Source organism: Episyrphus balteatus, chromosome 1 (assembly GCF_945859705.1).
Source record: "Episyrphus balteatus chromosome 1, idEpiBalt1.1, whole genome shotgun sequence".
NCBI lineage: Eukaryota > Metazoa > Arthropoda > Insecta > Diptera > Syrphidae > Episyrphus > Episyrphus balteatus.
The window spans coordinates 65,198,717-65,219,350 of record NC_079134.1 but is presented as its reverse complement, the minus strand read 5'-3'; the positions used below and the strand labels follow the sequence as shown (position 1 = coordinate 65,219,350).

The following is a 20,634-nucleotide window of genomic DNA, read 5'->3' as shown; positions in this document are numbered from 1 at the left end:
ATATAGAAAGTGCAGTTTTAAAACTGTTGTAGGACACGCTACAGTTATAACGGCATACAACACCACGCTTTCAATTGAAACGAAAGTTTTTCAACAAAGCCAGCGAGTTTCAACAACATTTTTTTATATCGAGTGCCACCAACGACAAGAACATTTTTGTGCAGGCATTTTCGAGAAAAATTTCACGAATAAATTTGCCAAGCGTCACTGCACAGTCAAATACGTCTCATCATTTGTTGCCACAAAAATTTTCACCATCGCTCGTTGTTGCTACCGCTTGCTGTTGCTACCGCTTGCTGTTGCTCTTGCTACCGCCCATTTTGGCGGTTGCCGATTATTGTTGCCCACCGTTGTTGCTGCTCATTGCTGTTTGCTGCCAGTTGTTGTTGCTAACCGTCGTTGCTTGCCACCCACTACCACATCTGTTCGTCATTGCTGCTACCACTTTTATTTCCAACGCTTCCGTCGTCACCACCAACGATTGTCGCCATCGATCAGTGTTGCTACCAAAGCGCATACAGGTGCTTAAGCAGGCACCGCCTCGCAACCGCTCGCCACAAAAGGTTTTACCAATCATCTCACAAAGAAGACACGCTGCAACACATTTTTTTTCCGCAAAGTTTTTTTTTTGGAATAAATAACTTTGCCGCCATTTTTTTTACAAGTTTTTTTTCTCCTAACAAATAACTTGTCAACATTTTTTCCAAGTTTTTTTCCGAAACAAAAACTTGCCTCATTTTACAACAAGCTGCATCAACGCCATCAGCGCAAAATCCTGAAACTCATCAGCGCCCAACTAGAATACCAGTTCAAACGAAAGCAGCATCATCTTGTACACCGGCTCAAAATTTCAACTTGCCGGTAGCCTTGTTCCTGGTATCCTGGTTCCTGAATTAAAATTTTTTTTTGTGAAAAATTGTACAGGTGAGAGTTAATTGCAACACCACACACACACATACAAATAAATTTCCAGTAATTTCATATCTTTATAAAATACTTCTCGATTTTTAACTTTTTATCGGAACAACAGTTTTGACAGTAATTTTTTTTTAATTTAATATTCTTTGCGGTTTAAGCTTAATACTACAAATAAGAAACTAAAGCGGAAAGGTTCGTGCAAACTTTTTTTTTTTTTTGCAAAATTTTTACGATTCTTTTGAAATTCATTCGGAATTTCAATTTCATTTCAAGTTCTGATTTATGAAAGTAATCAAAATTGAAATGCCTGGTGATATTCAATCAAGTGGTCAAAATGGATCAAACGTAACGGATCCACCACCACCACCGGTACAATCGAGTCCCCCTCCGGTAGAAGTAGAGTCAATTAGAGTTCGACTTCCTACATTTTGGAATTCCAATCCGGTCACATGGTTTATCCAAGCAGAAGCACAATTCACAGTGCATAGAATAACCAGTTCTGAGACAAAATACTGTCTCACGGTTGCTGCTTTGCCACCAGACACCTGTGACTCGGTAATTGACATTCTTTCAAATCCACCTAATACAAACAAATATCTCGCACTTAAAACAGCACTCGTAGAACGCCATTCGGTTTCCGAAATAAAACGTTTAGAAACCCTCATTGACAAAGCGGACATTGGTGATCGAAAACCATCAGAAGTTTTACGTTCGATGAAAATGTTAGCCGGTACCTCTTTTAATGACGATATCGTCAAAAATTTGTGGATGCGTCGATTACCACAACCAATTAATATCGCTTTACTATCGGTCGGTCAAAAATCTCTAGAAGAATTATCATCTCTCGCTGACAAAATTTACGAAGCTTCACAAAATACAAACATTTGTAGTGTTTCCACTGCTCAGCAAGATAATAATTCTTCTAATGAACTTGAACAAAGGCTTAGTAAAATTGAGTCGATGATTGAAGCAATTTCGTTCGATACCCGTTCACGTAGTAAAAATAGAACTTTTCAAAATAATAGAAGCAGGAGTAGTCGTTCACACAGTCGTGCAAATTCGAATTTAGGGTCGAATATATGTTGGTATCATAGACGGTTTAGGAAAAATGCTAAAAAATGCGACAAGCCCTGCAACTTTGATAAAAAGAATAACCCAAACTAGTTCAACCTGCTGTTGCAGCGGCAAACATGCAGTGTCTTTCAACTCGCCGCTTATTCATTAAAGATAAAACTTCCAATTTCACTTTTCTTGTTGATACGGGGGCGGATCTGTCAGTTCTTCCTCATAACAATAAAAGAGGATCAACATCTCAAAATCCTTTGTTTCTACTCTCAGCTGCTAATGGAACTTCAATTCCAACATTCGGTTCCAAATTATTAAATCTCGATATTGGCCTAAGGCGAAATTTTGTTCACTCCTTCATTTTAGCCTCAGTAAATAGACCAATATTAGGAGCCGATTTTCTAGCAAAGTTCAATCTATTAGTAGACACAAAAAACAAAAGATTAATTGATCCCCTCACAAAGCTCCATACTTACGCAACAGCTATAAGATCTGACGATCCAACCCCAAAACATTTTCAAGTTACAAGGGAATATAATGATATAATACAAAAATTCCCGAGTTTAACAGAAGAACCCAATTATTTTGCGCCAATAAAACATACAATTGTTCATCATATTGTCACAAAAGGCCAGCTCCCAGTTTCAAGGCCTAGAAGGCTTGACGCCTCTAGACACAAAGCTGCAAAAACTGAATTCGAACATATGATGCAACTGGGAATTTGTCAGCCTTCATCTTCAAGCACATGCTCACCTCTTCACATGGTGAAAAAGAAAAACAACCAAGATTGGAGACCTTGTGGTGATTACCGCAGACTAAACGCTGCCACGGTTCCGGATTGTCATCCAATTCACCATATCCAAGATTTTTCCATGAATATTCATGGTTGCAAAATTTTTTCGAAGCTTGACATTGTGAGAGCATATCATCTCATCCCCGTTGCACCCGAAGACATTCATAAAACCGCAATTACAACACCTTTTGGTCTTTTCGAATGGCTTCGAATGCCATTCGGGCTACGAAACGCTGCTCAAACGTTTCAACGTTTTATGAATGAAGTTTGTTTTGGACTTGACTTCGTTTTTGCATACATCGACGATCTTCTCATCGCCAGTAAAACTGAAGAACAACACAAAGAGCATCTTGAGATTTTATTTAAAAGACTAGAGGAATATGGAGTAAACATCAATCTTTCGAAATGCGTCTTTGGTGTTTCCACCTTGGAATTTTTAAGTCACTCAATCAGCGCTGAAGGAATTTCTCCTTCAAAGGATCGCGTTGAAGCAATCTTAAACTTCCAAACTCCCAACTCAGTCAAGCAAATTCAACGTTTCGTAGGGATGATTAACTATTATCATCGCTTCATTCCTAAACTTGCTCAAACAATCGCTCCTCTTCACGAATATTTAGCTTTGCTCACAAAAAACAAAAAATCAAAAAAAGTTTTTTCTTGGCCCGAAAACCTCAACTCCGTTTTCAACAACGCAAAAGATGCACTTGCAAAAGTCACACTTTTAGCGCACCCCATCCACGACGGAATTTTTAGCATCACCACTGATGCATCCGACATAGCCGTTGGCGCAGTTCTTCAACAACAGATTTCACAATCATGGCAACCTTTAGCGTTTTTCTCTAAAAAACTCAAGGATTCAGAAAAAAAATATTCAGCTTTCGATCGCGAATTATTAGCTGTGTATTTAGCAATCAAGCATTTTCGATTTTTCGTCGAAGGACGAGATTTCACGGTTTTCACAGACCATAAACCACTTTCATACGCACTCACAAGCAAAACGGAACGAAGTCCGAGACAAACACGTCATCTTGACTTCATTTCTCAATTTACTTCTGATATCCAACACATTAAGGGCAAAGAAAATGTCGTCGCCGATGCCCTTTCTCGCATTGAAGAAATCGCCGCCAAGAAAAGTCACGAAATCGATTTAGAAACGATCGCAAAACTTCAATCCACAGATAAAGAACTAAAAGAACTTCTTAATAATGAGAACTCAAAGAAAACTTCAAAATTTTCGTTGAAAGAGTTCAAATTTCCCAACGTAAATATTTATTGCGAAACTTCAACCAACAAAAATCGTCCATTCATTCCATCTGATTTACGCTTTAATGTTTTCAACATCCTTCATGGAATTTCCCATCCAAGTATTCGCGCAACTCGAAAACTAATTTCCGAACGATATTTCTGGCCAAGTATGAACAAAAATATCAACACTTGGGCCAAATCGTGCATAGGATGCCAAAAGTCAAAAGTTCAGCGACACACTAAATCAGAATATGGTAGATTTGAAGTTCCAACTGGTCGATTCGATCACATTCACTTAGACTTGGTAGGACCTCTTCCTCAATCTAACGGTTTTTCATATATTCTGACGGCCGTTGACAGATTTACGCGTTGGCCAGAAGCCTATCCTCTCGTGGATATAACAGCTAACAGTGTAGCAAAAGCATTTGTCGAAAACTACATCTCCCGTTTTGGTACTCCTTTAAAAATCACTACGGACCAGGGAAGCCAATTCGAATCAAAGCTTTTCAGTGAACTTTCTAGACTTTTAGGCATACACAAGATCCACACAACGCCATATCACCCGCAAGCTAATGGAATGGTTGAGCGTTTTCATCGGCAACTCAAGTGTTCATTAAAGGCTAGGTGCAATACCATCAATTGGAGTTCAGAACTTCCAATAATCCTGTTAGGAATTCGATGTGCAGTCAAAGAAGACTTAAATTCTTCTGCAGCAGAAATGGTCTATGGACAAAATCTAAGATTACCTGGAGAAATTTTCGTTGGTAACGAAAATAAGCAAACCTCTCCAGAGACTTTAATCGAAAAACTTCGCAACACAATGAAAAATCTCATCCCAACAGAAACTCGACAACAAAATCAAGAAATTTTCATACCAAAGCAATTAGACGCGTGTAAACAAGTTTTTGTTAGAATTGACAAAGTCAAAACAGGTCTTATGCCTTCATACGAAGGACCATATAACGTCATTCGACGCCTAAGAAAACATTTTGTAGTTCAAATAAAAAACAAAAATGTATCGATTTCCATCGATCGCCTTAAGCCAGCGCATTGCATCTAATTTTACAAACAAAATAAATCAAAGTTTATTTAATTTAAAAGACTTTTAAATCTCGAAGACGGAGACTCGATTGGAGGAGGGTGATGTGGTGGATATAATATAAAATAAACATTATATAAAATAAACATTTTATAAAATAAAATAAAACATTTTATAACACTCCAAAATAAAATCGCATCGCGATTTTAAATCGTTTACGCGAACGCAACCGCATACTTCTGTTTCAAACTTAAAGTTTCATTTTCTGAACGCTCACCAAAACAACTTAACGAAAACAAAAAACCAACTGTCAATCTTGTTTTCTTGATAATTAACTTTTGTCTGTCATTCATTCATTCATTCATTCGCTTTCCATTTCATCACTCATGCAGTTCATACTTCAATTTTCAATTAAATTATAAAAACTATTAAATTGTGTGCTGGTGCAATATTGCTCCCAACCTAACTTAAATTATATTGTTAAAGTATTATTAAGAATAAGTAAAATAAAAACCTTAAAAAAATAAAAAGTGTTTCGTCGTCGAGAAAGGAAAAAGGAATAGCAATCCAACACGTGCTATAGTGGTGTTTTGGGTAACCTGTGGGCTACGGCCCACCAAGTTATCCTTGCACCCCATTTTATCCATCCCCTCGACATTTGTGCCTTTTCCCTCTACTTTATCACTCGCACCACCAGACGATACGACCTTTTTGGTTGATGAGTTGTCAGACGCAACGCCGTGTGTCCTCACGCTCAGGTCGGTAGTGTCCTTTTCAGACGATTGCTCGTTTGCTATCAAGGCAGTAGCACCCGACGTAGATGGGAAGTCCCCTTTCCCTTGTTTTGAAACATGGGGGGCGGGTGGTCCCATCACGGTCTTACTACTCGGAATTTCTGAAGAGGGGGGGTTTGGGATAAGTTTAGCTTTTCCCAAGCCCTCCCTGTCCATAAAGGCACGAGCATTGTGCAGCCTCATTCTGTCATCCTCGGACATCTGGTCCCAGTCCAGCTTTCCTAACCTCCGGATTGTTCTCTTACAGGTAGAGATTCTACTCCGCCTTGACGAGTTAGAGAAGTTGGAGCTCGCAACGGATGATATCATGCTGGCGCTATCATCGACGTCTATCGCGCTGGCTCCGTCCTCCATGTCTAGGTTTGAGAAGGGATGGAGAAGTAAATTCTCCTCCTCCTCAGTTAGCTGAAGTTTCTTAGTATTTTCCATGGTACTATCAGTTAAAAATTCGTTTCTCTGCTTATATGTTTCAGTTCTGAAGGAAAATAAAGAAAAAGAAAAGAAAAGAAAACAAAAAAGGAAAAAAGAAAAAGATAAAAGAAAAGATATAAGCAGGTAAGATAAAAAGTAAAAGTTAATATGAAAAAATGTTGTCACTGGCGACTCCTCCTCTCGGTATTGAGACCGTGAAGCAAAGCCTAAGCCGGCAGCCGTGACTTCTACCGACCGTTTAGCGTATATCCCCGCTATGGTTGTATTCATTTAGTTAATTCTTCCATATATTCATAGGGGTGGGCCTCTCTTAGTTTGCTCAAACCCTAGCTGGTAGCTGGGAAAACTAGCCTGCTTGAGGTTTGAGCGTAAGCCCCCTCACCAACAGCAAGGTGGAGACCCGACGAGGGGGTAGATAAATCCTTAAAATGTATTTATGTATTTAATATAATTTAAAAAAATGTTAAAATTATGGAATGTTTCAGTTCTGAAAGAAAATAAAGAAAAAGAAAAGAAAAGAAAACAAAAAAGGAAAAAAGAAAAAGATAAAAGAAAAGATATAAGCAGGTAAGATAAAAAGTAAAAGTTAATATGAAAAAATGTTGTCACTGGCGACTCCTCCTCTCGGTATTGAGACCGTGAAGCAAAGCCTAAGCCGGCAGCCGTGACTTCTACCGACCGTTTAGCGTATATCCCCGCTATGGTTGTATTCATTTAGTTAATTCTTCCATATATTCATAGGGGTGGGCCTCTCTTAGTTTGCTCAAACCCTAGCTGGTAGCTGGGAAAACTAGCCTGCTTGAGGTTTGAGCGTAAGCCCCCTCACCAACAGCAAGGTGGAGACCCGACGAGGGGGTAGATAAATCCTTAAAATGTATTTATGTATTTAATATAATTTAAAAAAATGTTAAAATTATGGAATGTTAAAAAAAAAAAAAGTTAAAGTTCCTTTTCCCTTAAATTTAGGGGATAGATAAATCCTTAAAAATGTATTATTTTTGTATCCCCTAAATTTAAGGGAAAAGGAACTTTAACTTTTTTTAACATTCCATAATTTTAACATTTTTTTAAATTATATTAAATTTCATTACTATTTTTATAATTTCTTTAAATAAATACATCCTAATACAATCTTTAAATCCATGATCAAAAAAAAAAAAAATCAGTATTTTCTTTGATAAGATTGAAATTTTTTTATTCATAAAAATGAATTACTGAGTACGATTAAAGGTGTGTGGGGTTTCAGTGAAACCGTCGACTCAAATGGGTTAAGTTTTCTTCTTCTTCTTTCATCGACGTTTAAATGAACAGGATGGACGCTACAATAGGGATAACGTTTTAAATGCCGAACAACTTTTAATTGCGACTGGAAGTTGCATTAGGGGCTACCTTGAAGATTCCGGCCATGGAGGTAGCGAAAGGTCGTATCATAGATACAAGGGTGGGAAGGCCAACTTTTGACACCAACATCTGTCAAGGCCTTATGTGATTTGGCGAACCGCTGTCTGGGTGAAGCATTGTGTTTTGGAAGGTTTGTGGACTTCAATTTTAAAGATAGTTTAGATTAGTTTAGTTTGATATAAATTTGGTTATATCTTTTTATATTGAGATATAGTTTTCTTAAATTTTTATATTTTTATATTTTTATATAAGAATATAAACAATATATACATTTATAGTTAGTTAGTTGTAAGGGTTTAGTTTAAGATTTAGTTTTCAAACCGTTGCTCCAAAACTTCAACCCTTCACTTAGACAGTGGCATAGATACTTTGTTTTGTGTTTATCCTCTCATTTTGCTTAAGATTCCGTTTCCTTATCCTAATCATTTCCGTTTCCTATCCAAATTCCTATCCTATACTATACATTTCCTGGCATGAATTTGATTTGTTGAGTGGGAAATGATGAAGAGGGGGCAAGAACCACTCCCATCCTTCGAGCTAAGCCGAGCTAAAGCAAGCATGCCGTGCCCCTTTCCTCATCATCAAGGTCACTTTATTGGAACCTGCACTCACAACACGTTGGGCGCTAAAAGATTTATTGCTACTTCAAGGAGATGATTTTTACTATGAAGGTCATCCCCTTGGACTTGCAATGATCTGGGTTTTTTTTATCATTTTTTAATTTTTTTTATATCCTATCCCTAAGAACACAAAATAAGGAATCGTTCATGCTTTCTGGTAAGCGATATTCTGAGGATGGCTTTCCAATTTTACAGGTCTAGCACCAGAAAATTTCGTGAGGTAGTGTGAAGGCTATCGCTAGCAGAGAGCGGAATATGGTGGAAGTGTTTATTTCTGGCGACTTTCCATTGAATCAGGCCCAGCTAGATCAATCGTGAGGCGTAAGAAATAGACATGGAAATCGTATTCGTGTGGATGTTTATTTTTGAATTCTCGGCTAACCTGCTATTAGGTTAAACACCAGATTGCACGAAGTAGTAAGGAATTGAAAAATAAACGGAAACACTCGTCATTTTACAGAGGCATCAGTCGCAATTATAAATTACTGACAGACAAACTTGTGAACAGACAGACCGACTAAAAAGAGAAAAAAATCTACAGACGACATAACAGAGTTTAGAACAGATGAATTTAAAAAGAAAAAAAAAAGGTAGATACCCTTCTGAGACCGTATTGGAAAAATAGCTGCAATTCCACACACCTAACAATACACAAACCTAAAACAAAAGCAATCACAACAATTTAAAATTTGATTTTTTTAATACAAATTTATATATATTTTAATTAATTTTTTTATGCTATAACTTGTATGTAGCTATTTTAAAGATTTGAATACATTTTTTTTTAAATTTAATTCATATATTTTCTTACTTGTTTCATTTTTTTACCTTATTTGCATTTTTTTTTTATTTTTAATCTTTTTATATACTTTTAAAATTTCTGAATTTAAACTTTTATATACTTTTAATTGTTCTATACAATTTTGTTTTTTTTTTTATTATTTACTTATTATTGAATATACATACTTTCTAGTTTATTTTTTTTTTTGAATTTTCATTTTTTTTACCTTTTAATTTTTGAATTTACGGATATACTGATTTTTTTTTACATTTACTTCATTTTTTTTATTTTTTTATTATTTTTACTTTCTGAATTGGAATATTTGAATTAGAATCTTTTTTTTAAACATATACATTGAATTTTTTTTACCAATAAACAGGGTTAATATACCTACTGTTTTTACAAACAAATTTTTTTCTGAATTATAAACTTAAATACTAACTAAAACAAAACACCAATACAAAAAAAAAAAAAAAAAAACAAATAAAGAAAAACGTATCATTTTTGGACCAAGGATGGTACGAGAAAATTTGGGTGCAAAGCCTAAGGCCACCTTGTCAGGTGCAAATACAAGTATAGGTGCAGGTACAAACACAGATACAGGTACAAATATAGGGGCAAGCACAAGTACAGGGAGAGGAACAGCAAGAGGTACGGGAGGGGTAACTACTAGAGATCCGTATCCACTTAGGTCTAGAAGAAATGGAGGTTTAGAAGATTCTTTGCTAAATTATACGAACGGGAATCATTCCTTCATAGAGAATCCCCTTTCTAATTCGGCGCTGAATAGAGCTAATGAAAATGAAGAAATAGAAGAAGAAGCAGATGACCTAGATGAAGGTAATGAACAGGGGGCAGTACGTCCTAATCCAGGAGGACAAAATGTACCTCTCGAACTAATTGATTTAGAGTCAGAAGAAGAAAATAGGGAAACTGTTCATAGGCGGACTCAAGCCTATAACAGAGAGTCGTTACAAATAACACTCGACGACTTAGAAAGGCAAGCATTAGAAGTCCTTGATGAAAAAAGAGAGGAAAATAAAGTCAATAATAGCCTTATTAAAGTAATTGAAGCCACCGTTTCAAGGTCAGTAGAGGATACTCATAAGAAAACCATGGCATTATTATGTGAACAAATGAAGAGTATGAAAACTATGCGCTCAATGGTCGAAGTTGTCACTAATAATGTCATGACTCTTCATGAGCGTCTACAGGTAGTTGAGAGTTCTGCAATATCGTTACACGATAAGCAGAGAAAGATTGAGTCGGATTTTGGTTCCAAAACTCAGCTTAAGCAGCGTACATCTTCACCCCAAAATGTAGGCCAGGCTATGTCTGAACAACATACGAATAATCATGAGGCGCCGAAGCGTCTCGACGTCCATAAATGGAAGGTCAAATTTGATGGAGATCCGAAAAAGATGTCTGTAGAGAGTTTCCTATTTAGGATAGAATTTCTCCAAAAGAAACATAAAATTAGCAGTGACCATGTTTTTGATTGCTTCAATTATTTGCTGACAGGGTCAGCGGAAGCATGGTACTGGCAATATCTTCAAGAAAATGAAGATGACGAAATGCTAAACTACTTTGATCTGAAGAATGCTTTGTTGAGACAGTTCAGAAACACTAGAGGCGATCATGAAATTTTAAGAACCATCATGGATCGCCGCCAACAACCCCACGAGTCTTTCGATGAGTATTACTCAGAAATTAGAGGGCTAGCTACTACAAATGCAGAAAAGGCCAGATGAGAAAGATCTTGTATCTATTGTAAGGCAAAATATCAAAGATAGGTTGTCAAACCTTATATTTAGCTCTACAATCAACAATATTCGTGACTTAGAGAAGAGTGTCGACGGGCAGAGAAACATCTAGCTACCCGAGAGTATAAGCAGAAGAAGCAAGTAAGTGAACTTGAAGAATGGGATCAGAATCAAAAAGATTCGTTATCAGAAGGATCTGAAGAGGAAGAAGGGGAACAACTTGCAGCAGTACAGCTTAATCGGACGGACCGATTTCAGACAAATACCAAACCTGACCAACGAAACAAGACATACAAACACAACGAACGCGACAAACGCTTAGAACATGGAAAGGACAAAAGGACGGAACTTACAAAGGACAACAAATCAACTGCTCCAGTTTGCCCGTCGACATTCCATGCGCTAACATGTTTCAGCTGCGGTCAAGGAAACATCTCGTTTAAGTGCGCTACTTGTGAGGGAAACATGCAGGTCGGCAATTCACCCGGGATGACTCCGCCGGCGACAGTAACAATCCCGGAACAGAAATCTGTAGAAAAGTAAAAATTTTAAAACGAGAGCCAAGTAAATTAACAATAACTTATCGTGATGAGCATCCAATCAACGGATGCAGGAATATGAAGAGGCTCGAAAACGAATTTTTAATGAATAAGTAACCTGTGATATAGAAGATATGACGATACAAACAAGTAGAAATTATAAAAAGATATCTAGGCTTAGGGAAAGAAGTGCAATTATTAGACGTAGGAAGGTTAATATAGAGGCAACAGTTTTGTCAGTTTCAGATGACAATAGGCCATAAGCCAAAGTAAAGGTAAATGGAGAAGAGATGTTAGGGCTCTTAGACAGTGGGGCTTCTATCAGCTGTCTCGGGAATGGTGCAATGGATTTTATCCAAAAACATAATATACAAACTAAAGCAATGAAAATAGACATCAGAACAGCAGACGGCAATAATCAAAAGATAAGCGGGAGGTTCATGGCTGAGGTTTCTTGGGGTGGCCAAACTCAAGAGATGGAATTATATGTGGTTCCAAGTTTGCAACAACAGCTCTATTTGGGAGTGGATTTCTGGAGAACTTTTAAAGTTGCTCCTAACGTTATCAGTTCTCTAGACAATTTATCACCGGCGGAAGGGCAGGAGGTTGATCCTATGCGTAAGCTGACGCCAGAACAAACTGGAGAGTTGGAGCGGGTAAAGATGGCATTCCCTTCGTTTGCAGTACTAGGGTTAGGTAAAACCACATTAGAAGAACACGTTATTGAGATGGAGAACGACATACCTATCAAGCAAAGGCATTATCCAATATCTCCTGTGATACAAAAGTTAATGTACGCTGAGCTTGATAGGATGCTTGAGTTAGGAGTCATTGAAGAAAGCAATAGCCCCTACAGCTCTCCCGTTGTTCTGGTCAGGAAGACAGGCAAAAACAGACTTTGCTTGGATTCAAGAAATATAAATGCGGAAACAAAGAAGTTCGCCTATCCTCTTCCACATATTGAGGGGATTTTAAGCCGGCTCCAGGACACGCATTTCATTTCGAGCATCGATTTGAAGGACGCTTTTTGGCAGATACCTCTGGAGATCAAATCTAGAGAAAAGACAGCTTTCACAGTCCCTGTGAGGGCATTGTATCAGTTCACGGTTATGCCATTTGGACTATGCAATGCAGCTCAGAGAATGTGCAAGCTGATGGACAAAGTTATTCCCGCTCGTTTGAGGGAGAGTGTCTTTGTCTTTTGTCGGTGATGGTTCGTTCTGTTAAATCTTAAATTTAGGAAATCAATTGATCTTAATGATCTTGCAGCAATATTTATGTTGAGTTGTGACAAAAGATACTTTGAGTCGATCGTTCCCATTAAAACATCATAGACAAATAAAATTTTTGTAACAGTTCTTCTGTCAGCTAGTGATGGCAAATTAATTAAGGCTAGGCGTTGGTTATAAGGTGGTAAATTTGTGCTATTATCCCATGGTAGATGTCGTAGGGCATAAAGTAAGAATTGTTTTTGTACAGATTCTAATCGATATTAGATTGGTAACATGAGTAGTATAAATAGGTAACTCCCAAGCCACTTTGGCACCAAACTTGGCATCGGCACGGCACGGCACACACTGGGGAAATTTGTATGGGAGTGCGGAAAAAATTAAATAAAAACTGAACCACTGAATAGATTTGGATGAAATTTTCAGGGATGACAGTTTTCGTCGTAAGAAATTATTATTATTCATTTCCGCCCACTGCCACGCCCTTTTAAAAAAATTTGTGAGAGTAATAAAGAATTCCGATTCTCAATTTGCTTGTACTTATAGCATTTTTTTTTTTAATTTTTTTTGTATTATTGGAACCACCTCACCGATTTTAAATACATTAAATGGAAAAGAATAACTCATAGTAGGTACTGTTGTCGAGGTCCACGTCCACGCAAAATAAAAAACCCAAATTATAGTTAAAAATTATAGTTAAAAATTATAAGTAGGTAAAAATTATAAAAAAAAACACTTTTTTCATTTTTTATACAAATTTTTCAAAAGTTTATTCTTTTAAGAGAGCCATTTTTTCCTCAATTCTTCTTAATAAAGGAATGGGTCAGATGATCTGTATTTTTCAATAATAATTTCAATTTAAATCTTGAGACATTGTCTGCTTAGATCTTCGCATGAAATGCTTAAAATTCCCATTATTAATAAAATGTATAATAATAAGACGCATAATCCCTTTTCACTCGGTTTTAATTTGAATAGTTTTCAATATATTATGTACATACATTTCAGTTACATATAACGAAAATTAATTTTTCTGAGCCAAGTTCAAAAAATTTAATGTAATTTTATTGTAGTAGATTTGTAAAAAAAATGTGTTACGAATTAATTTTATTTTCTCTATTTGTCTTTTCGGATAAGAATTTCAAGCTTGCATCCAAAAAAACAAAAATCTGTCTAAAAGGAGATTTTTTACTTTTCAATTTTCTCGACAACTAGAAGGCATAGAAACATATGGTTTTCAGTGTTTGGTAAGGAATTAATTAAGGCAGTGTTATTCATTATTCAAATTGAATTCAAATCCCCAGCCTTGTCAGAAATAGTATTGGATATATTTTTTTAAATTTTTTTTTCAAAATTTTGACTTTGAAATCGATTATTTCAAAAACAATTCACTTAAAGAACTTAATTTAAAAGCTCAAATTAAGCCTAATATTTTGGCTTTTAAAAAAAGTGTCATTTATAACTGTAAGTGTTACCATTGATTTTTGATATTTTTTTGTTATTTTAAGTAATTTTTAAGAAAATGATTTTTGCGACCAAATGAGGTTTTCAATTGCCAATAAAAAACGCAGTGGCACCTGGTGGCACCCAAATTTGGCCTTCATCGAAAGGAAATTTCATAAGAAAAAAGTTTTTAATAGTCTCTAACTGTAGGCAAGTGTAGCTAAAATTATATATACAAAAATATGAAAAAATCAAGCCATTTTTTTCTCTTTTCCTTAAATAATTATATAAAATAATTAACATCTTTAAAATTAATAATTTCTTCGATTTACAATAGACAAACGATGGCTTCTTTACGGAAAAATAAAAGTGTATGAGTCGGCTCAAGCTAAAAAAAATTACACAGCTTTAATTTGAGGGTATTTTCACTTCGTTTTTTATACTTTCAACAACTTGTCCCTTTACAAAGCTCTAAAAAGTAAACTACAAGTCCGATTTTAGTAATTCTTTCTGATTTTGATTCAGATTTTATTCTAAAATTAAGAAATACTATTGAAATATTCTCCGAGGAACTTTAAATTTTAGACTTTTTTCCGCAAAATCCCCAGTGTGCGGCACCGCACTTCCCAATTGGGATGCATGCCAAGTTTCCCGTTTGATTCTAATTGGGAATAATTGTCACTGGTTGGATTTCTAGCACCATTTGTATTTTAATTGGAATATTGGTTGTGGGATTGGGTTTCCATTGATAAATTGGTTGTGGGATACACTTTTCTAGTTGGATTTCTTTGGGTTCTGCTTGGTACCGGTCGTATTTCTAGTTCAAAAATTAAATTCTTGTTGGAATCGTGCTGATTTGGTTGGGTAGCTCCGACTCCATCCAATTCAAAATCTATGTCACTCCCAGGCCACCCAATACAAAATTGATGTGTGCACCAAACTTGGCACCAGCACGGCACCCAATACATATTTAGTTGGGTAATTTCTGGCACAACATTGGCACCTGCACGGCATGCAATATAAAATTGATGTGTGCAGTCGCTAAATATATTCTTATTAGGATGTTCATATGCTTAGGATCAAAAAGAAACTAGCATTCCAAAATACTTACTTCTGTTGGTTGTGCTGGTTAGAATTGTGTACAATGCAAGAGAATGTCAGAACAGTTTGATTAAAAGACATATTTTGTTGTTTTTTTTTTACGATATTTATTTATATTTTAGAATTTGAATACTTTATTACATTGTTCTAATAAAAACCTTAAGCATAAATGACCACAAATAAACGTATCAAAAGTTTGTTCGGTTATATAATTATAGTTTATTTTTTTACCAAGATAGCTTATTAATTCTGAGGGTGGTCTTAAATTTCCAAAACTATCAAAATACTTAACAGTATTATTTTTTTTATTTCTTATATATGCTACCCAATGAGTTCCCAAGCCACTTTCACTATCCAGATTTATAATCCACACTCTTTTAATGTTGGTACTTTTGGTAAAGAGTTACGCATAAAAACTCCTCTAAAATGCTTCAAGTGTTTCTTTCCAAACTGATGAATATCAAAATTGCTTAAAGGTTTGTTAGGTAGCAACTCAATTAGTTTTTTGTGTTTGTTGAGTTCAAAAAAAGTCCAAGACTATTTTTATATGGTTTTAAGAACAGTCCATTTCCTTGGATAGCAACTGACTCCATAGTCTTATTATGACGCTTGTTTTCTTCAAACTGTCTTTTAGCAGCTCGTACATCATTGAGCGCTTTTACAACGCCAGCTGCTCCACCTGTTAGTGATCCCACAGCAGATAAACCAGCTAGAATAGGAGCTAGAAGTGGTAGAAAACCACCACTTTTTGGAAGTGGAATTATTCTTGGTGTTTGAATTTGTTTTTTCTTATTTTTAATAACATGTTTTGCAGCCTTCACAGCAATATTAGCAATAGATGTTGTTCCACAACAATTTATATTGTTTTTAATAGCATTTTTTGCTTCGCTTATAGCCTTTTTAAACATGTTCTGTTTGCAAACCTTTTTTGATTTTGTCTTTTTAGTTCTTTTAATAGCGTTTTTGGTCTTGCAGTTGCCCATTCCAAATTTAGTTTTAGCTTTCATCATGTTGGTTACTAGGAGTCCACTTAACTTTTCAGAGGTTGATGAGTCGTTTGCTTTAAATCTTTTCCACGCTTGCTCGGTTAGAATTTTATCAGCAATGCGTCGGTCTGAGAGAAAGCTACTTTTTGAGTATGCAATGTCATGAAGACGACAAGCCTCATCCAGTTGGTTGATTCCTTTATCTCCTCTTCGTAGACGTTCCTCCAATTTCGTTCCAGGTCCACAATAATTATATGAAGGAATATGTAGTTCAAATGGTAGCTTATCTATAACTTTATTCAAAAGCCCTTCTCCTTCAAATGATTTTCTTTTTTTATTACACTGATTCTGAGTGTTATGTTCAATCATAGTATGATTAACACACCTTCTTAGTTGAAGGTTGAAACATTTATGATTACAAGTGTATAAAAACAAAATGTTTTATTAAAAAAGATCTTAGTCGTCATTATGCGTTTTGTAAAGCAGTCAGATGTCATAAAAGTAAGGAATTTTGATTCCAATGTAAAAATTAAGAAAAAACATGGAAACTTATTTCCAAACAGTATTCGAGGAATTATCGTTGGACCATCAAACTGCGGAAAAACAAATGTAATGCTTAGCATCCTTCTTGACCCCAATGGTTTAAAATTTGAAAATATCTATATTTATTCCAAATCCTTACACCAACCAAAATATCAATATCTTAAAAAACTTATTACATCTATCAAAGGAATGGAATACAACGAATTTTCAAACAATTGTGAAATAATGCCTCCTTCAGACGCTAAAAACAATTCAATATTTTTATTCGATGATGTCGCTTGCCAGAAACAAAATAATATTAGAGACTATTTTTGTATGGGTCGTCACAATGGAGTTGATAGTTTTTACTCATGCCAGTCATATACTCATATACCAAAACATCTAATTAGAGACAACGCTAATTTCATTATTCTTTTCAAACAAGACGAATTGAACTTGAAGCATGTTTACAAGGATCATATTAACTCTGATATGACATTTAATCAATTCAAAGAGCTATGTTCACATTGTTGGACTGACAATTTTGGATTCCTGGTAATAGACAAGGAGAACAGTATTGAAAAAGGTCGCTACAAAAACAGTTTCAATAAAATTGCTATACTATAAATATACATATTTCATTTAAAATCAAAACATTCAGACAACAACACTGTTTGGTAAAAACTCGTCCTTCCTTTTAATTAAAAAATAAAATTCAATCAAAAATATTTTTATCCGAACCATAGAAATGGATGAGAACGTGTTAAAAGATTTAATAAAAACAAAAAATGTGTTAAGAAATAAATATTTTCAACTAAAAACTGGCAAAATGAATAGAGAAACTGATTTAAAAAGAGACTTTCAAACCAATTGTGGAACCATTGAACAAATTGGATGGAAATGTTACAAAAGAAACAACACAGGAGGATGATGGCATAAAAACAATCAAACCTCGTAAGCTACATTTCAAATCTTTTGATGAAAATGAAAAGGAAGAAGAACATGACAAAACAAGATACAGTCAAGAAATGGATACTACAGATGAATCCTTTTTATTCAGTACACCAATGACCAATAAATAGTTTAACCCTAAACAAAACATCTTCTCTCGTTAAAAAAATATTGTCAGATTCGAACCGCGATACAACATATGGTCCATATTTTGATGCAAATACAAATTCTATTAAAATAGGAAAATGTCGTTTTGTAATGAATGAACATGATATTGTTATTGATGATGAAACTTTTACTCGAACTCCTGGTCTCATTGAATTAATTCTAAAGAAAAATCCAAGCCCAAAAATATATACTAGTGATGACTTAGAAGAATATGGAAAAATCTTATATAAAACTAATGCACATAAAGCTAATCATGATAGTTCCAGTCGAATCAAATCAAATAGAGGTGCAAAATATACAAAAATAATTGAACAACTTGCTGCAGGATTTAATAGTGAAACAGAAAAAACTGGAAAATCTTATTCTGACATAACTGAAATGGAATATACAAATAAGAATATTGAATATGTGTATTGGAACGATCCTAATGAACTTGTTAATAGACTAAGACTTTTGATAGCATCCAAATGCTGGTAATAATAACCATCAGAATGAAATAAATTCTGTAATTGAAGAGCTAAAAGAATCAAATATTATATAATAGCTTCGTTTCAATCTATTAACTTTGCATATAAACAATGAACGTCGACAAGTTCGGTAGGAGCTACTACAAGCCTCTTTCAAAAATTAAAGGTCTTGTAGGACCTCCAGGAATAGGTTTTAAACTTCTATCGTCTGGTGATTTTGATATAGAAAGTAGATATTTAAACAATGTTGGAAGTAATCCTGAATACCCCCACCAAGCCGTGTGCAAAGGATATGTTGATGATCAAATAAGTCTTAAAGAATCAAGCATTATAAACCACATAAATTCTTCTTTAATGGAAGTTTTATCCACTTTTAATAAGGAAATTCATATGCTAAAAAACCACATAGACTCTACGATAAAGGAAACAATAAAAAGTATGGAGCAAGAAAAATCAGCATCACAATTAATTTCTCAAAAACTTAAAGACTCCATAGAAGAAAAGTATGTTGACGAGAAAATTAAAAATAAAGTTGAACATTTTATGAAGACGCTGTTTCCTAATGTACCCTTTACACCCATAGATTAAAATAAGTAAAAAATGTTATATGTATTTGTATTAATATAAACATAATATAAGTGAAAATGAAGAAAAGATTTTCAATTTTCATAAAGTAAAATAAAATTTGTTAGTAAGCATTCAACACTTGAACAACAAGGAACTTCAAAATGGACACTGATAAAATAATAAAAGATATTTTTGATTTTTTAAAAACAAATGGCGAGCCAGTATTGGATGAACACTATGGAGAATTTACTAACTGTATTTCAATGGTTAGTAAATTTAAAAATACAACATACATGGAAACATCGCATGGACATCATTACTCTAACTGTTGTTGGTCATCCAACCTATGTGAAGAAGGTCCAGATACTTGCGGCTGTTACCATATGGAAAAAATGTTAATTAATATTAAGAAACTTATGTTATTGTATAATAGATTACAATAAAAGAAAAAAAATATATATAAAAGTCTTTTATTTGATTTTGTTGAATTCACTCTTTATAAATATGAGTAAGCGTGAGGTTGTTGAGGAGTTGCATAAAGCAGCACGTAGAAACTTCAAACGTTGCCATGTTATAATCAAAGGCTACGATGACTTATGGCAAGCTGACCTCGTTGAAATGATTCCATACAGTGAACAAAACGGAGGATTTAATTATTTAATGACAGTAATCGATACGTTTTCGAAATTTGCATGGGTCATCCCTATGAAAAACAAAAAGGGTATTACCATTACAAAAGGAATGGAACAAATATTTAGATTTTCTTCTAGAACTCCAAAGAATATACAAACAGATGATGGAAAAGAATTTTTCAATAAAAACTTTAAACTCTTAATGGAAAAGTACAAAATTAATCATTACTCAACATTCAGTTCATTGAAGGCTTCCATTGTTGAGAGATTTAATAGAACTTTTAAAGAAAAAATGTGGAAAGAATTTAGTTTCAATGGAAACTCTAAGTGGTTCAATATTTACAAGAAACTACTTAATGATTACAATCACTCTTTTCATAGAACCATTAAATGTTTTCCTGCAGATGTAACGAAGAAAAATTCAAAGTCATTGTTACCGCTTTTTAAAACTGATAAAGAAGGAGCAAGTAAACGAAAATTTAAGATCGGTGACAAAGTAAGAATCAGCAAGTATAAACATGCATTTGAAAAGGGATATACACCAAACTGGACTACTGAGGTTTTTAAAATAAGAAAAATCAAAGTTACAAAACCAAATACATATCTTCTTGAAGACTATGAAGAAAAACCTGTTCAAGGTAGTTTCTATGAACCAGAACTGATGAAAACTAAATGTGCAGATATTTTTCTTGTGGAAAAGGTTTTACAAAACAGAGGAAATAAGGTTTTTGTCAAGTGGTTGGGATTTCCATCAGAACATAACTCCTGGATTAATAAAAACGAATTAATGTAAAATTTAAGAAATGTAAAAATTAAAACTTAAGAAATAAAAGATTGATATTTTTTGTTTTTTACAAATAATGTATGTTTATTTTTTCTTTGCCTATAATTTTGTGTTTTTTTTTTATTTGTTATATCCTAGGTCTTTTCTCTCCTTTAAAATGTTTTCCGGGTAGCACCCGCTTTGCATCCAATAAAGGATCTGGTATTTTTTTGTTTTTGGACGAAACTTTGCATCAATTACTTTTTGCAGAAGCGTACTTGTCATGTAATCTTCATCATCATAGAGTTCTTACATATCAAAAAAATCTTCTCCGTATTCGTTATCCAATTCCCTTATGGTAGGACCCACATTAGATGTTTTGAGAAATGCATCTCTATACCTCTGATTTGGTCCG

General features: G+C 34.6%; 1 protein-coding gene across 1 annotated transcript; it reads left to right on the top strand.

The window, feature by feature from the left end:
• The first annotated feature begins 1,221 nt into the window (after positions 1-1,221).
• LOC129905768 (uncharacterized) lies at positions 1,222-2,082 on the top strand. Its single transcript, XM_055981339.1, has one exon. The coding sequence runs from the start codon at positions 1,222-1,224 to the stop codon at positions 2,080-2,082; it is 861 nt and encodes a 286-aa protein (XP_055837314.1).
• The last annotated feature ends 18,552 nt before the right edge of the window (positions 2,083-20,634 follow it).